This window comes from Ochotona princeps, chromosome 14 (assembly GCF_030435755.1).
Source record: "Ochotona princeps isolate mOchPri1 chromosome 14, mOchPri1.hap1, whole genome shotgun sequence".
In the NCBI taxonomy this organism is placed as follows: Eukaryota; Metazoa; Chordata; class Mammalia; order Lagomorpha; family Ochotonidae; genus Ochotona; species Ochotona princeps.
In genome coordinates, this window is record NC_080845.1 from 19,531,142 (window position 1) to 19,549,648 (window position 18,507).

Consider the following 18,507-nt stretch of genomic DNA (forward strand, 5'->3'; position numbering starts at 1 on the left):
AAAGACTTCCCATAAGTTCCCTGCTGGATTCTAGTACCCATGTGTGAATCTCCATGAATATTAGCATGTAGATCTGGATGCTGCTGCTATGGGTGAGCTACAAAGGCCGGCAGCTTGGATAACATGCTTGGCGTGAACTCCCCACTTGGGTCACAATGTAGGGCCAAACCTTCACGTCATAGCTGTGGAAAGTCCAGGCTGGATGTTGTGCAACTAGATTTGCTCCCAGTATCTGTGTGGCAGAGTACAGAGAACAGCAGAGCCTGTGAAAGCCAGGCCTGTGTTGTGACTGAGCACAGGACCCAGCACAGGGCACCGAGGCAGGTGCACACAGGAAGTGGATCCCGTCCCTCCCTCCTCCACCCCCATCCACAAACTCTGCAAACACTATAGCCACGAATCTGAGCAGAAAAAGCTCTGTTCCCGGAACAGGAAGGTGGGCCGGCAACCAAGCAGACGATTCAGTGGCTCTTGGTTTTGATTGCATATGAGCGAGTTTTTAAAGAACGGATGCCTGGACCTCCTCTGATGGAGATTCCACAGATGTGGAAGGAAACCAAAGTAAGTCATTCACTGCCCGTACCACCGCCCCCCCCCCAAAGCCAGTTTTCTTTATGAACTGCTGATTTTCACAGACTGGAAATGCAAAATAAAAGTAGAACTTGGCCCCAGTGAGAAGTTTGGGGCATGACTTCACACGATCGCTCAGCACAGCTGGATGGAACAGGACGAGAAATGGCTGCATGTCTGAGGCAGGGAGCGTAGGACAAGGATTTGGGTTCTACAGGCCCTGCCTCCCACGTCCCTTTTCCCCAAAGTCTAAGGAGCCATTCTGTGGATTGGGGAGGGAGCCTGGGGCTACAGCAGGGCCGGCTTCCAGAGGACAGGAGCCTTTTCCGCCCCTTTGTTCATCAGATGCTGACACTGGGTCCTCTGAGCTGGGTGGCATGCTGGTCCCTCTTCACAGCCTCACTCCATCTCCTCCTCTTCTTGATCGATCCTGAAGAGCAACAATTATGGCTCAATAGCATAATCCTCCACCTGTAAGTGCTGGCATGCCATATGGACTCCAGTTCATGTGCCAGCTGCTCCACTTCCCATCCAGCTCCCTGCTAGTGAAACCTGCACGAGAGAACTGGAAGGGGCTTCCGGCTCCTGGCTTTGGATCAACTTAGCCATGGCCATTGCAGTCGTTTGGGGAGTGATTCAGTAGATGAAAGATCATTCTGTCTCTACTTCTCTCTGTAAATCTGCCTTTTGAATAAAATAAAACCAATTTTTTAAAAAGTGCAACATTTCACACATTTTACAGGTTGCAATAAGTAACTCTTAAGTTATTCAAGTGATTCTTTGTGAATGAATTTTAGAAGCCTATTATGACCTAATTGCTTAGGTCTGTGCACCAATGCAGGCGACCCAGATCACACTCTTGGCTTCATCCAGGCCATTTGAAGGAAAGGAACCAAAGGAAAAAAGAATCTCTCTTTCCCTCTCTCCCTTTCTATCCTTCTCCACCCCATGACTCTGCCTTTCAAACAAATAAATAATTTTTAAAGACATCTTCAGAGACTTGAACACTAGAAGTCAATCAGCAACAGACTTGAGCTGGAAAGACTGTTCTAGAGCGATTCCTCAACTGCCCCACCCCACCCTGGTCGGTGGTCCACATGAGTACGCATCCTTCTGAACTACACAAACATCATCAAAAATAAAACAAATTTCTTTAGAAAAAAAGAATATTCCGGAGTGTTCTTCAGACAGAAAAAAAAAAAAACAGGTCTGTGGGAGTCTCGAGGAAGAACCAAGAGCAACAGAAAGGTCTGGCTGAGGCAACAAAGGAGTCGATGATAGAACATCCTGCGTGTTTTCAGGCAAGAAGGTTCTCCAAGACTGGTGACAGCAGGTAAAAGTACATAACTGCTGGTTTGGAAAAGAATTCACTTGGCATACTTTTGACAACTTGAGCTTTAAAAAGAGTATCAATGAGACCAGCATGGTGGCCATTCAAATTAATCCTCCCCACCCAACAGTTCATGTTCCAGCTGCTCCATTTCTTTTTCTTTTTTTTTTTAAAGATTTATTTATTTTTACTACAAAGTCAGATATACAAAGAGGAGGAGAGAGAGAGAGGAAGATCTTCCGTCCGATGATTCACTCCCCAAGTGAGCCGCAACGGCCGGTACTGCGCCGATCCGAAGCCGGGAACCAGGAACTTCCTCTTCCGGGTCTCCCACACAGGTGCAGGTTCCCAAAACATTGGGTTGTCCTTGACTGCTTTCCCAGGCCACAAGCAGGGAGCTGGATGGGAAGTGGAGCTGCCGGGATTAGAACCGGCGCCCATATGGGATCCCGGCGCATTCAAGGCAAGGACTTTAGCCACTAGGCCATGCCGCTGGGCCCTACCTGCTCCATTTCTGATCCAGTTTCCTACTTATGGCCTGGGAAAGCAGCAGAGGATGACTCAAGTCTTTGGGCTCCTGCACCCACGTGGGGTACCCAGAAAGAGCCTCCTGGCTTCTGATCGGCTTAGCTCTGGCTGGTACGGCCACTTGGGGAGTGACCCAGAGGATGGAAAACCTCTCTTGCCTCTTCTTCTCTCTCTGTAATATCAGCCTTTCAAATAAAATAAATAAATAAATAAATAAATCTTAAGAATAGCAGTGACAGGTTCTAACAAGTTCAATTACAGCACTCAAAATCTGGGGTGGGCATTTGCCCTAGAAGTTAACATACTCATTGGGACTCACGCTTTCCATTTCAGAGAATGTGAGTTCAATCCTTAGCTCTGGCTCCTGAGTCTACTTTTCTGCGAAAGCAGCCCTTGGGAAGCAGTACTAACGGTTCCATTCATCGGGTTTTTACCACCTGTATGAGAGACCTGGCTTGAGTTACCGGCTCCTGGCTTCAATCTACGCCTTCCTCATCCACTGCAGTCGTGTGTGTGTGTGTGCGTGTGTGTGTGTGTGTAAAAGTGAAAGCCCCTTCTGGGTTTGTCTCTGCCTGTCAAATACATAAGACGTTTAAGTAAAATAAGAAGTGGGCATCTGATGCAGCAGTTGGGTGCTGTTTGGGACAAACACACCCATATCCCAGTGCCTAGGTTTAAGGACAGGCATTAGGGCATGGCAGGTTAAGCTGTTGCTTGGAATGCCGACCCACATCCCATATGAGAGAGCCTGGCTCAAGGCTCAGCAACACTTCCTGCTAGTTAACATCTGGTTCCAGTCCTTGCATCCCGGCCACACAATGTGGGTAAGCCCTGATGAAGTTACAGACTCCTGGCTTCATGAAACACAGGGTGGAATGTTCCTTCTCCCTAACCTAGTCTCTCTTTCACTCCACCTTGCAAATAAATATAACTAAGTTGACATTTTTAAAAGAAAAAAAATGATTACACAACACAGGATCAAGTGTCTCTCAAGTGTCAATTTGCATTTAAAGCTTAGTACAAAGCATCAGCTAAAAACCATAGTCATTTAACATGACAACTTTTTAAAAAGATGTATTGTAGTTGGAAAGTCAGATTTACAGAAAGAAGGAGATACAGAAAGATCTTCAGTCTGCTGGTTCACTTCCCAAGTGGTCACAACAGCTGGAGCAGAACCAATCCGAAGCCTAGACCCAGGAGCTTCTTCTAGGTCTCCCATGTGAGTGCAGGGTCCCAAGGTTTCGGGCTATCCTCTACCTGCTTTCCCAGACCGCAGGAAGAGCAGAGAGCTGGAAGGGAAGCAGGGAGCTGGAAGGGAAGTGGAGCAGCTGGGAAATGAACCAGTGCCCATATGGGATCCTAGTGCACGCAAGGGGAGGACTTTAGCCACTAGGCTATCACGTCGGGCCCAACATAGCAATTTTTTTTTTAAAAGATTTTATTATTATTATTGGAAAGCCGGATATACAGAGAGGAGGAGAGACAGAGAGGAAGATCTTCCATCCGATGTTTTCACTCCCCAAGTGAGCCGCAACGGGCCGGTGCGTGCCAATCCGATGCCGGGAACCAGGAACCTCTTCCGGGTCTCCCACGCAGGTGCAGGGTCCCAAGGCTTTGGGCCATCCTTGACTGCTTTCCCAGGCCACAAGCAGGGAGCTGGATGGGAAGTGGAGCTGCCGGGATTAGAACCAGCGCCCATATGGGATCCCAGCGTGTTCAAGGCGAGGACTTTAGCCACTAGGCCACGCTGCCGGGCCCAGAACATAGCAATTTTTAAAAGCACATATTGGTACAATACAAGAGCGCATCTGATCTCCTAACTCCTGTAAAGCCATTTTCCATACCACATGGTGTGGAGTAGTGGACAGAAGGAAGTGGGCATGCTTACTGCACTGCCAGGGGTTGGCAGCAGGCCCCAGCTGGGTCAAACAGTCTAAGAATTGAGCGCCTCAGCTGCAGGACAGGGATGATATCCCAAGTGTTGGACAGGGGTGGCAGATTTAAAGAACCTTGGCAGTCATTTGGAGTGGTGCGGAAGATGTACAAGGCAGCAGTTCCAGCCCCACCTGGACTTCCCAAGGCTACTGCAGTATCTTGGGGGATGGGAGACAGCCCGGGCATCAGGCGTTTTGCCAGCATGATGTCCACACACTCACCATGCTTCTTTTCTTGACTGTTAATCAAGTGGCTCTTTCTTGCTCCATTTTTCAAGCCTGCGCAGCTGGGTCTGGCACCCTCTACCCTGATCCGATGTAGATGGCTGCCCAAGGGGAGTTGGGGAGGGGCTCACAGAGCCCTGAGCACGCACAGCAAAGACCTCAGAGATTCCCTGGCTGGGACCTTAAGCAAACACATCTACCAAGGCCTGTCCAGTGCTGTGCTGGGCCACAATCCCTGGCAGAATGTCAGTAAAGCAGGTGAAACTCAAAAATTAGATCTTTCCATGCCCCTTGTGTGGTTCTGACCCCAAGTCCCCACCAGAGGGCAGCAAACCGAAACGTCAGGGTGTTTTGTTTTGTTTTGAAGACGATTACATGATTGACTGAATTGGGAAGGTTTGAAGGTTAGGGAAAAGCGGGTGAAGTCATTGTTTCCAACATTTTTATTTCTTCTTGTCTCTGGAATAGGGGAGAGATAAAGGGGGAAACCACATCCAGCCTCAGTACGCAGGGATGGGGAACCGCCACCGGGTATCAACCCAGGGTCCCGCTCTAGTGCGTGGCTGGATAGTTCTGAAATGCTGTCGATTTCACAGGTTCAAGGGTGAGGCAGTCCTCCCGGTGCCCACTGGCTGCCAGAGTCGACCTCAGGTCTCCATTCACCCAGATTTTTGCCATCATTGTTTGCTGGGGTAGTTGTCCAATTTGCTCTGTTCTCCTTCCTCTGCTTTGGTACTAAATGGGCTGCCATAGTCTCCATGTGCGTCAGGGTCTGCGTCCCCTGCTCCACCATTTCACTCGTGGGCAGGTTGAAGGACCAGGGCCAGGCGACCCACGCCCCGCCAGATTCCCCACCCCTAGGGCTCACGAACCCAGCACCCACCGCTCAGGCGGGTCAAGAGACTAGGGCCAGGCAACCCGAACCCCACCGATTCTCCAGCCCCGGGGCTCACGAACCTGGCACCCATCTCAAAGGTCACCTCTCCCCGGACCTGGGACCCACCTGTGCAGTGGATTCTGGTGTCAAGAGCCATGGTGATGGAAGATCCAGCGGGGTTAGGTTTGCCTGGCCCAGGTCTTAAGGTGCTTTTTAATAGAATAAATTAGATAGACAATAACTTTTTGAATAATAGTCATGGGTGGCCCTTATTGCATTTTTAAGGACAACGCACTTCCCTAATCATTTCTCATCTGTTACATATCTATTGCATTCTTGTCAGTTAGTTCTTATGACCAATTGTGGGTTTTTGTTTGTTTGTTTGTTTGTTTTTTTCATTTGTTTCCCTGTCTCTGGAGTCAGGGGAGAAACAGAAGAAGCAGCCCCACCAAGCCTCCCACCCATCCCAGGTCCCCAATGTGAGGCGCGCTCTGAGGGTCCTGCTCAAGCTGTTTTGATAGTTCAACAGTTCTTTATTGCTGCCAATCTCAGCGTTCCAATCGCGATGAAATCTATTCAGAGTCCACTGGCTGACATAGTCTCTTCATGGTTGGGGTTCTGAGATCAGCAGTTCAGTTTGAGGGATCTCCAAAGAAACTTCATCTGAGATGATCCCAGATCTGATTCTGGTGTGTGCTTGCCGGTATTGGGTCCGGCACAGTCCATCGCCCCAATCAACTTATGCACATGCTGGTTTTATGACCAATTGTAATTCTACTGTTTTCAGTTAACTCCAGGTTGCAAGCTCAGAAGGGGGGGTCTTTGTCTCAGCCCCTGTTCCATCCTCAGTTGTGACTGGAACATTATTACATCTGAATACCTTCTGATGTATGAGAGAATCTTGACTTCAAACCCAAGAGGGGGTAGCTGTTATTACAGTATGTTGCTGTTGATGAAACTGTTTTCAAATTTTGAATGATCTCTTTTTAAGTATTTGAGATGAATAACTAGGTATGACTGTGTCATAGATTTCCCTCAATATATTTTTTTTCCTAAGATTTATTTCCATTGCAAAGTCAGATATACAGAGAGGAGAGAAAGAGAGGAAGATCTTCCGTCCAATGATTCACTCCCCAAGTGACGGCAACGGCCCGAGCTGCACCAATCTGCAGCCAGGAGCCAGGAACCCCCTCCGGGGTCTTCCACGTGGGTACAGGGTCCCCAGGCCTTGGGCCGTCCTCAACCGCCTGTCCAAGCCACAAGCAGAGAGCTGGATGGGAAGCGGGGCCACCGGGACCAGAACCGATGCCCACGTGGGACCCTGGCATATCCAAGGTAAGAACCCCAGCCACTGGGCTGGCGTGCCAGGCCCTATTCCCTCAATATCTTTTACAAGCTTTATTTTAGGAGGAAAAGACTGCCCTTTTGTAAAATGTGTTAGGCATTATCAGAACAAAGTCAATACGGACCACATCCAGAAGAAGTTGCACTGTGCGATTATCATCTTGGGTTTGTTACTATACTTTTTGTTGCTGTTGTTGTTGCTATACTCTTCAGAATGCATTTGTGAATGCATGCTCAGCAAATGTGGATCTTACGCCATATGTTCTAAGGACTTTGCAAACTTACAGAGATACTCTTATCAGTCCCATTTTACAGATGAGGAAACTGGGTCACAGGGAGAGTAAGTAGTCTGCCCAAGATTATTGAACATAGTAAGCAGAACAGCCAGAATTCCAGCCCAGCTGCTCTGGCTGCCAACTTGAGATCCATGATCACTGTAAGGCCTACAAAAGTTACTTATGGGTTTGTATATGCAACTACTACACGGAATAATAGTTGCACAAGAAAGGAGTCTGATAGGACACAGGAAAACACATTGGATAGCGATTTTTGCATTGTTTACAATCAGCTTGAAAGCATAGGGCAAAAAGTGAAAGTCCAAAGTTGTCAGTTTCTCTCAAAATCTAATTTGTATCCAGGGATTATTTTGTCATCATAGGGTGAAAAAGTATAACCTCCCCCTCTAAACAACATACCAACTAGCACACAGAAGCCAGCCTGCTGTAGAGCAGCCAACTGAGAAGCCAATGCATACAAGGCCAGCATCTTTTTTAAAAAAGAGTCTTTTGGTTTTTTGTTTTTCAGTTTGCAAAACAGATTTACAGAGAGAGAAGGAGACACAGCTGGCTCACTCCCCAAAAGTCTGCAGTGGCCAGACCTGAGCTAGTCCCAAGCCAGAATCCTGGAACTTTTTCTGGGTCTCCCACATGGATGCAGGGTCCCAAGGACTTGGAGCATTTTCTACTGCCTTTCCAAAGATGTTATCAGAGAGAGAAGAGTTGGATGGGCAGTGGAGCAGCTGAGACTTCAACCAGTGCCCACATAGGATGCTGGCACTATAGGCTGAGGTTTAATGTGCTATCCCACAGCTGCCTGCCCCTGCAAGCATCCTTTAATGTCATCGAATGCGACATATTTCAGCCAAGGAAATTTTGCAAAGAAAATTAATGCAACAATCATATGACCCAGCTATTCCACTCATTGATATGCAAAGCAAAGAATTGGAAACAGGTATTCAAGTAAAAACCTAAAAATAATATATTACAGTAAGCACTGGTCATTATAGTGAACAGTATTCGTAACAGCCGAAAGGTGGAAACAAACCAAAACATTCGCCAGAGAATGAGTGTATAAACAAAAGGAGAGCTAGCCGCACAATGGAGTATTGTTCCTCTGTAAAAAGAATAGTACAGCAGGTGAACCTTGATCGCATTATGCTATGGAAAGGAAGACAGGTATCAAAGGTCGCACACCATGTGGTTGCACTAAAGCCTATTATTCAGAGTCGCTAATGACGGAAAAAAGATCAAGGATGCCAGGACCTGGGAACGGAGGAACGAGGACAGAGTGTCTTCACGGATACAGGGTTTCTGGCTGGGGTGGTGACAAGTCTCAGACCTAAAGGTTTACTTAAATGGTGCATATTATGTAAGTTTCACCTCAAAAGCAAACCTGTAACACAGTGAATTTAGGAAAGTAAATCTTGCCCGTATTCTCACACTGTGAACTATTCTCTTTTTATGTACAATGAGTCCAACCTATGAAGACATCTGCATTCTTTCGGTTAAAATGTAACCAATCACCCAAGTGTTATCAATTGTTTAAATTGCTCTGTGTGGTTGCTAAAGATAGTAAAGATCAAAGAGCTCTCGGAAGAGATCAGTACTCAACAAAGCATTAAAGTAATTGAGTGTGATGAACTGTGTCCGACAGATGTAAAGAGTCACGAATACCATGTTCCGCTGAAGTCTGAAGTGTGCAGGATACTCTTTCCAACATTTTCCATATTTTCTTGTGTCCAGATTGTTTGGTCTTTAGGAATTAGAATGGGTGGTTATGGAATGCTTTATCCAGCATCCATTTCAACCTACTTTTGTCTTACAAACTTGCAAGCTTTTTCAAAGCAGCATTTCCCAGACTTCCTTGCAGCTGGGATCCTAACCATGATCTGGGCTAACTCATCACGTGCATTTTCCTGAGCTTCGGGAGCCCAAGAGACAGGATGCAGGCTTTCATGTTATGTGGGGTTCACAGCAGAGTGAGTTGGGATTGAATTGGGGACTAGGAAGTTCCCTACTTTAACAGGTGTTTCCCCTGTTCATTGGTTTCAGCAACAGGAGTGGGAAATTCATAGTCAAGAATGTTCCAGTTGACTATTACTGTGAATCCCCAAAATCAGTGGCTTAAAACAACTATCACTGTTTTTTTCATGATTTGTGTTTTGACTCGGCTTAAGCAGTTCTGCTTTTGGGGAGGACAGGCATCTGTCAAGAAGTTACCTTCAGATGTTAGCTGGGCTGTAGTCATCTGACAGCTGGACTGGCCTGGGTGTTACTGCAATTGCTGCTGGCTATTGGCTGGATGGTCTCCCAAGGCTGTTAACTGAAGCAAATCCTTGTAGCCATTCTATGCTGTACCTGCTGTTCACAGCATGCTATCCAGGCTCAGAGAAGCCACCTGCTGAGAACAAACCTTCCAAGGAACTAGGGAAGCCACAGCCAACGATTATACCAGAAATGGGCACAGAGTCATTTCTACCTTGCTCTATTGGTCAAGTGATGCCACCCAAGTAACCCTGGTTCAAGTTCCTCTTGACTAGGGAGTCACAAGCTCAGTTGCAAAAGACTGCATGGAATGGAAGATCATCACCATGCCATGCAAGGGAAGAGGCAGAGTGATCTGGAAAGCCAATGTGTTTTCTGCTTTCCTAATAATTTTATCAACACTCAATTCTCCATAGGAAGCATCTATCAATCATGGCTGGATCCTGATCCATGCTCAAGGCCAGGACATCACTGTTCTCAGGCAAATGGGTTTCTAAGACATTACTTTGCATGTTACTGCTAGACAGCATTGAAGCTTTTGAAGGTCTTGGTTTTAGCTAAGCCAGTTTTCCTTTTTCAATTTTAAGTTCCCCACCTGGAAAGCAGCAGTGATGACTATAACATGAGATTGGGTGGGCCATCACATGGGCAGTACTGTGGCACCTGAATAATCTTGAGGCTCCCAGGCTCCACCCAACAATGGCTGGCCCTCCCATCACAGTGCCTACAATCTGAGCCATTGCCTGGAATAGCTCCCCAGAAATGAACGGCAGCTGTCGCCACCCAACTCTCCCCATGGGCTGGTTCTCTGCACAGAGTGGCCCTTGGTCCTTACTGTATGCCCCAGGAACAACTGCAGTGATGTGACTCCTTTAGTGACAGGCTTCTGTCACGACAACAGATATTACGTCTCAGGTTCAATGGAGTTGAAAGGAAAGACCTATTCAAATAGGTCAGCTCATCTTCACTCTGAAGTCTTGAATCCTCAGCAACTTTGGAGCTTATTTCTTGCTCTACCTGGCTAACAAAGGACACCTTTCAGTGGCAGCAGCTGTCATTTTCCAAGAAAGACTCCTGACTCAGACATCTTTTCTATTTATTTCTAATGACTCCCTAGGATGGGATATAGTTCCCATTTTCCCCTTACACTCTTATCATCATATATCATAAGGAAAGAAAAGTTTATTAAGTGGTATTGTGGAAACTGGGAAGTTGTTTGAAGAAAAAAATAGGTCTTCCTCTCACAGCTGAAATTCTAACACTAAAATCAATTCCAAATGTATTATAGAACAGAATGTTTAAAAAAAAAAAAGGAACCAGATAAGCTGGAAGAAAGAACTCAAGGGTCTAAAAGGCACAGCATCAGCAGGATGTAACTACCCATCTCTCACTGAAATATCCACAAAGATGCGCACACCAAAACAGACAAAAACTGTCAATACCAGAGACTAAGGTAGAAACTGAGCCAAATGTTAGGGCAAGGGAAGCTGCACCAGCATGGAGTAGGCCCTCTTGTCTTTAGCTCATGATATAGCCCTGGTGACCCAGTGATCCAGGCACTTGGGCAGATGGCTCACAGCAGCAGTGAGGAGCTTTAGAAGCACACCAGTCTCCAAACGCAATTACGAGAAGCATTGGAGCAGTGATGCTCTGAGTGTTAAGGAAGATCAAGAGCAAGTCTTCTGTATGCCACACATCACTCAGGTGATATTCAGTTAGGAATACGACATCTGAGATGTCCCACTGGGCTTTCTTTTCCTATTGTGGCTATGATTTTCCTACTTCTGTATGCCCCTGAAATGCTGATATTCTGCTTAACTGAATCTATCACACAATTATTCCAAGCTTTCCTCTGACACCTAGGAGCTGAGGCCTTCAATTCCTATGAGGTATGGTAGGTGTTCTCTTCCCCATCATCCCTAATGGGATGAGCCAGGTTACAGGAAGAGGCCTACGTGAGGTTGGGAAGACAGGGTGAATGTTTTCTTGAATGTTAAGTCATTTTGTAGCTCTACCCAGGCAGGACCATTCATTCCCTACTCCAATAGTTAAGAGATAGTGACAGTCCAGGGGCCAACAGCAAGAAGGTAGATCCAGGACACAGGAGTGAAGAATGAGGACACAGAGGATATCTCTCCACTGCCCACTCAACACGGATGGGGAGCAACAGAGGCATTGCGGAGCAGTGGGTCAAGTCGCCACTCGGAATTCCTGCATCCTATCAGCTCCCTAAGAATGATGGCCCAAATGCGTGGGTCTCTGCCACCCATGTGGGAGATCCACAGTGAGTTCTAGCTGTTGGCCCAGCTGTTGGGGAATGCACCAGAGGACGGAAGAATGAAAGATTTTTTTTTCCCTCTTAACTGTTGCTCTGACCTTCAAGTAGCTGGAAATAAATAAATGCACATGGCTTAAAAGGGCTATTGTGGCTTATTGCCTATTTTTAAAAAGTCTGCCCTGTGGTGTTTTTAAAAACATGTATTTTGGGGGCCCACCGTGGCAGCCTAGTGGCTAAAGTCCTCGCCTTGCATGCACCAGGATTCCATATGGGCACCAGTTCTAACCTGATGGCCCTACTTCCCATCCAGTTCCCATTTGTGGCCTGGGCAAGCAGTCAAGGATGGCCCAAAGCCTTGGGACCCTGTAGCCACATGGGAGACCCGGAAGAGGCTCCTGATTCCTAGTTTTGGATTGATTCAGCTCCAGCTATTCTAGTCACTTGGTGAGTGAATTAGCGGATGGAAGATCTTTCTCTCTGCCTCTCCTCTCTGTATATGTGACTTTTCAAAAAAAATTTTAATGTATTTTTAAGATTTATTTTTCTTTTTATTTGAAATGCAGAGTTACAGAGAGAGGGAGACAAAAAGAGAGAGAAAGAGAGATATCTTCCACCCACTGGTTCACTCCCCCCAATGGCCACAATGGCCAGAGCTGAGCTGATCCGAAGCCAGAAACCAGGAGCCTCTCTCAGGTCTCCCACTCGGGTGCAAAGGCCCAAGGACTTGAATCACCCTGTGCTGCTTTCTCAGGCCATAAGCAGTGAGCTGGATTGGAAATGGAGCAGCCGGGACTTGAGTTGGTGCCCTTACAGGATGCCAGTGCCTCAAGCTTTAGCCTGCTCCACCACAGTGTTGGCACCCATCTCATAATTCTATATATCCCTGACTGTCTAATGACAAAATTTTTCCAGTGAACTGTATCATATTCAAAACAATGACACCTGCACTTCCAGCTTAAATCGCTCTCTGCAGCTTCTGCCGTGCAGATGTCCTTAGAGTATGATGAGCTCATCCAGTTGGGCCCTGATCCAAAGTCACTGGTGTCCTAATAAAAAGCAAAGCAGAAAAGCACACAAACAAAGGAGAACATCATGTGAAGATGAAGGAGATCGGGTGATTGTTTTACAAGCGGGGGACCAAGCATGCCAACAGACTCCCAGAAGGGGAGAGCCGTGAGGCAGATTTTCTCTCAGCATTCTCAAAAAGAGCCAACCCTACAGACACCTTGATGGTGGACCACCATAGCTTCCAGAACAGAGACAATAGCTGTTGTGGTTTCTGCCTGTGGTTGTGGGGCTTGCTTATGACAGCCCAGCAAACCAACATGCTGCACACTGAAGATCTACACTGTCTCTAGTGCCCACAGCCAATGACTAGATCCTCTCTGCATCGCCTCTTATACATCTGTGTTCAGCGACTGCTGCTTCTCTTGGCTTTGTAAGTTCACTGGGTAATTCGTGAACACTGCATTAGGAGGAAACAGGGATGTAGCTGACCAAATGAAGAGAGGTTGGATCAAAGCCAGCACAACAGAGGGTCTGGGATCTGAGAGTGTGCAGAAATGGTGGAGTGGCGGGCAGAAGATGAGGGTGTGCCTGGCTGTGGGTGAGACTAACACCAACTTGGAGCTTGTTGGAAAACTCTGAGACCACAGAGGCTGCCTCAAATGCCAAGGGGGCGGGGCTGGCTGGAGACCAGGACGCCTCTGACCTCCTTCACCAGGGCAGACTCTCCGACTGGGCTTTTGTCTGGGCTGTGCGTTGGGGGCACTTGCTGTGTGCGGGCTCCAAGACAGTTGCTTTAGACAATTGCAAGCCTAGCCAGCAGGTTGGTGGGTGAGCAGCCCCATTGCAGTCCAGGAGGTGTGAGCTGAGGAGGTGCTTGACATTGCTTAGCCCCAGCTTCAGCTCTTCCAGCAAACAGGGGACTTCGCCAAAACTCTTGGAATTGGAGTCTAAACTTTAAGATCAAGCAATGAAGCATTTGGAATAAGACTCTTCCCTGGGCTCCCAGGACCCTGAACAGCTGTGCGTGCCTTCTCTTTATCTCCCTTCACCCCTTAACATCCTGCTCCCCAGCTCCTTCCCCACTCGCTCTTAAGCCCCATCTCCCTCATTCGCTCTTCTCTCACCCCGTAAATCCCCCCATCCCTCTTGCTGTTCTTCCTCTGCTCTTCCCTTCCCCCTCTACCACCCTGACTTTCCTCCTCCCAGTCTTCCTCTTACCCGCTACCACACTCACTCTCCTCCCCCTACTTTCTCTCTCTTCCTGGTCCTTCCTTTCACTTTCTCCCACCCCTCACCTTGACACCTCCTTTCTCACTTCCCACTTCTCTTCACGCCCTCCCTTTGCCCCACACCTCCTCTCCCTCCTTACTCCTCCCATTCTGGCCCCCTCTCTCCCCACTCCCAACTCACCCCACCAGTGTTTGCTTTTCTCCCGGATCCGGATGAAGGGGCTGGCCTGCCCATGCCCTGCCCTGCCCCAGTTCTGGCAGCTGGGGCCTGACTTCATGGCTGAAGGCTCCCGGACTCAGGCTCATGGGCAAGCAGCCCCTCTCAACATTCAGGTGCTGCAAGCCCAGTATGAAGGCTTGAGGAGGCTACAGAGGACCCAGACCCACCGCATGGTGCTCCCAAGAGGTAGGACTGCACAGGTGCAGGGGTGGAGGGCCTGGCGAGCTGCAAGGAAGGCAAGGCCAGGGTTCTTGCCAGCTCTCATGGTGTGGGAGGGGAAGGAGGGAAGAGGCAAGGGAAGAGTAAGGTTGCCACAGCAGGGTCACAGTCACAACTAGAGCCAGAGTAGGGGGCACTGAATCAAAATAACACAAACCAGTCTGTCCCAAGGTCAAGTAAGCCAGGGGCCGCAATCAGGTATCTGGCCAGCAGTTGTTCCTGGCCTCTGCTCCTGTCTTCTGATCTTGCTAGACTGGTCAGCCTGGTAAGCCAAGCTTGGCTTCCCTGCTTAGCTATGTAAGGGGGATGGGAGCTCTGCCTCCTGCCTCTGGGGACTGAAGACAAGCAGTAATATCCCGGGAGCCCACTGCAGGGCTCATGGAGCGTAATGCACCCCAGGCTCATCTGGCCTCAGGCAGCAGACAGGGAAACCCCCTCTCCAGGAGGATAAGGCAATGAAGACTTCATTCCAGGAGGAGGTAAGGAGAAGGGCTCAGAAAGTAAGTGATTGTGAATTCCAGCCCTTCATCCTCCAGCAGAGAGAAGCCAGTTAAAGAAGGAGAGACGGTCCCCAGTAAGGTCCAAACTGTGGTTAACTGTACAGTTCCATGGACTCTTGATGGTCTTCCCTTTGCAGGCCAGAGTGGAAAGGCTTTGGGAGATAGAGGGACCTCGCTGTTCAGCGCAGCAACTGTGCTGCCTCCTCCAGAAAAGTAGCCTCTCTGAGCTGCGCATTGCTTCGAAGTTGTTACCAACCACTGGGATGCTTGTGACCTGAATTGGTCTCCAGGGCATAAGCTGAAAGGTCCCTAAAGCCCTACCCTATCATCAAGGGTCTTTATTCATTCAGTCATTCAGCAGATGGAAGCATTATGCTTAACATATCAAAGGCTTTTGGACACTCAACCTTGCCCCAAGGAACTCACCATCCTCTGCCCCCAGGCCTCTGTGCTGGGCCTTCCTCCTGCGCTTGGAAACAGGAAGTAGAACAGAGATTGCTGGGAGCATGGGGAGATGGGGAGTTCAAGAGGCACAACATTGTTTGGAAGGAGAAAAGCATCCAGGAGCTCCTCCTGCCTGTCCTCTGGGTACCACAAGCTGGCACTTCGTCTGTTCACTAAGTCTTTCCGCCCAGATTCCTGATGGGAGGGGACACCGTGCCTATGTTCTCCCTCGGAGCCCCTCTCCTTCCTCATTCTTGCACAAGCGCATGGCATTTTGGGTATCTGTAAAGGTTTACATACTTGTCAGGCTAAGACAATAGTGTGCTTTCAACACCGGAGCACGGCTTCTGAGACTCAGCACTGGAGTGGTGTTTCCAGGATCACACTGTTTGCAGAGATGGTGGTTGCCCCTGCTCTTCCATTTTCTTTTGGGTGTCTGCCATGGAGCTCAGTTCTCCCTTTTGACCTTATTTCTCCTGTATTATTTCCCTACTCTTACTCTGCTTGACCACCTTCCGGACCTCCCATGGCAACAGATGCCAGAACACTCAAGTGCACTTTATCTGACATCTCAGAGGGACTCCGTGCTGGTCACAGTCCTGCCTTCTACAGGAAAGCACTTTCCAGCCACTGCCACAATTCCTAATGCCACTCAGAGTTGCCAGCGAAGTATCATATTTCATAAAGTGTTTTTAATACAGTGTCCCAGAGAAAGAGCAGAGCTGTCAGTCTATAGCCCTGTTTCTATAGTCAGTTAAGATGCTGTAAATGTCTTCCCACAACAGCATCTCTGGCATAGAAGGTTAATGGCCAATTCTCTAAAACACAGTCATGGGGCAGACATTTAGGCTAAACATCGGGACCCATGCCCCGCCGCCTCCAGTCACCGCCTCCAGTCACCGCCTCCCTCTTCCTGCTGTTTCAGATCCTGGGAAGCAGTGGCGATGATTAGGTCCTTGTCACCCTTGTGGAAAACTCTGAGTTCCTGATTTCTGCCTTAGCCTGGAAGCATTTCTCTCTCTCTCTCTCTCTCTGTCTATCTACCTGTCTGACTGAATGTCTGTGTTGTCTTTGTTTCTGGAAAAGAGGGAAGGAAGAGAGAAGAAGAAGAGAGAGGGAAAGGAAGGGGATAGGAAGGAAGGGAGGGAGGAAGGAAGGAAGGAAGGAAGGGAGGGAGGGAGGGAGGGAGGGAGGAAGGAAGGGAGAGAGGGAGGGAGGGAGGGAGGGAGGAAGGGAGTGGTGTAATAGCTTAACTGGGTAATTCTCCACCTCCCACAGACACATCCCATATGGGTGCTGGTTTGTGTCCCAGCTGCTCCACTTCCCAATCAGCTCACTGCTTATCACCTGGGAAAGCAGCAGAGGCTAGCCCACATGGGGGACTCGGAAGAAGTTCTTGGTTCCTGGCTTTGGATCAGCTCAGCTCCATCCACTTCATACATTTGGGGAGTAAACCAGCATGAAAATCTCTCTCTCCCCTTTTCCCTATAGATCTGCCTTTCTAATGAAAATAAATAAACCTTTACAAAAGAAGGGAGGGAGGGAAGGAAAAACATAGCTCCTCACTCCTCTGCTTTGGTTATAAACTCATTATCAGACTCCAGGGCACAAAACCCTACATGTGAAAAGTAATCTTTTCTGATGCTTATGTTATCCCTGCCCTACTAGAATACCTCCATGACAATGTGGGTTTTGGCTCCATCTTCACTGCTGAATTCTTGATACCTAGAGTAAATTAGTCCTGGCATATGTTAACTGTTTAATAAATAATCATCCAATGAATGAACAATCGTGTGTGAACACATGCCGACGAGATCATGCATTCTGCTCGCTTCGGCAGCACATCTACTAAAATTGGAATGATACAGAGAAGATTAGTATGGCCCCTGTGCAAGGATGACACGCAAATTCCTGAAGAGATCATGCATGCTGTCATGTGTGTATAAGCACATGCAATAACACACTGAGTATTCCTGCCAGAGTATTTGGAGCATTACCTCCCTCCAGCTTGCAAATTTAGACCTGCCTTCCAATCAAGAGCTGCGCATGTCCATGGTGACAGTCCTGTTTGTGCCTTCTCTTCTCTTTAGGAGGGAACACGCCTACTCCCGCTGAATCCATGACCAGTGCCGTCTGGATCAACAAGGAGAGAAGGAACTCGATGTTGCTGGAGGACGGAGATCCTGAGGTGGAGAGGATGCTGGAGGAGGCAGCCCGAGGCCATCACCAGGCCTCTGAGTCAGCATGGCACACACACCTAGAGATATATCGCTTGGCCCAAACTTCCTACCAGGAGTATGATCCTGAAATGAAGACCAAGGGCCAGTTCCTAGGGTCTCAGCATAGGCTCCCTCCAGAAGGAGACCTGTGCTTGCTGGAAAACAACCAGCAAAGAACCAAAGCTCCAGAGGAAGCCCCATGTCAATGTCAGCTGGGCGGTACCCAAACAAAGGCAGCGGGATGCAACTTTAAAACCAGCATCCAGGGTCTTCCTTCTTTAAAGAACTCACACCGGCCTGGCAAACCAGCTCACTACCCATTTCCCCAGAGGAAAACTCCCAGGATCTCCCAAGCAGCTCGGAACCTGGGCTTGTATGGCCCTGCCTGACACTTCCTACCTACCCAGATGTTCTAGCTTGGGACTCATCACAGAACTAATCTACTTCAATGATAGGAATTCTGAGAAATTAATTGAATTGGCAACATGGTCTCGTCTTAAAAAGAGAGACAGATTGCGGAAGTCAGACTGCTCACCATGTACGATGAAGTAGCATTGGCTGCTCGACGCAGCCTTTTCTGCTTAAAATGAAGCGTTTGTTAAAGAGCCCTGGATGTCCACTCCATGGGGAAGCTAGTAGAACACCTGCTTGCCCCTTGACCTGGAGAACTCCAATCGCCAAGCAGGACATCTAACCAAGGCACTGCCTTAGTGATCCCCAGGGACCGGTGGGCATGGACAATCTTGTTTCCAGTATCGTCTGATTTCTCACACATTCAAGAGAAAGTGAACTCTGAGAATTCCCAACCTTTTTGTGGTCACCATTTGCTGGGGGACCTTTTGCTCAAAGGTCCCTAAATTGTCAGTGATCACATCATTTTGTCTAGAGCTTCCTAAAATGTGGTCACCCTGAAGAAAGAGGATCAGATCTATGCCACCTACCACTATTTACATGTTTAATAAACCTTTGTGCTTGACGCTTCTTTGAGAAACATCGTCTGTCCCTTCTTCCTGAGGCTGAATATTCCATTCTCATCACA

General features: G+C 48.2%; 1 protein-coding gene and 1 non-coding gene across 2 annotated transcripts; both read left to right on the forward strand.

The window, feature by feature from the left end:
- The first annotated feature begins 14,029 nt into the window (after positions 1-14,029).
- C14H9orf152 (chromosome 14 C9orf152 homolog) lies at positions 14,030-17,901 on the forward strand. Its single transcript, XM_004581156.2, has 2 exons — positions 14,030-14,272; positions 17,340-17,901. The coding sequence occupies exons 1-2, from the start codon at positions 14,080-14,082 to the stop codon at positions 17,855-17,857; spliced, it is 711 nt and encodes a 236-aa protein (XP_004581213.2). The 5' UTR covers positions 14,030-14,079; the 3' UTR covers positions 17,858-17,901.
- On the forward strand, positions 17,074-17,180 carry LOC118759989 (U6 spliceosomal RNA). The gene has a single exon (XR_004996513.2). It is a non-coding gene; the product is annotated as a U6 spliceosomal RNA (small nuclear RNA).
- Positions 17,902-18,507: the final 606 nt, after the last annotated feature.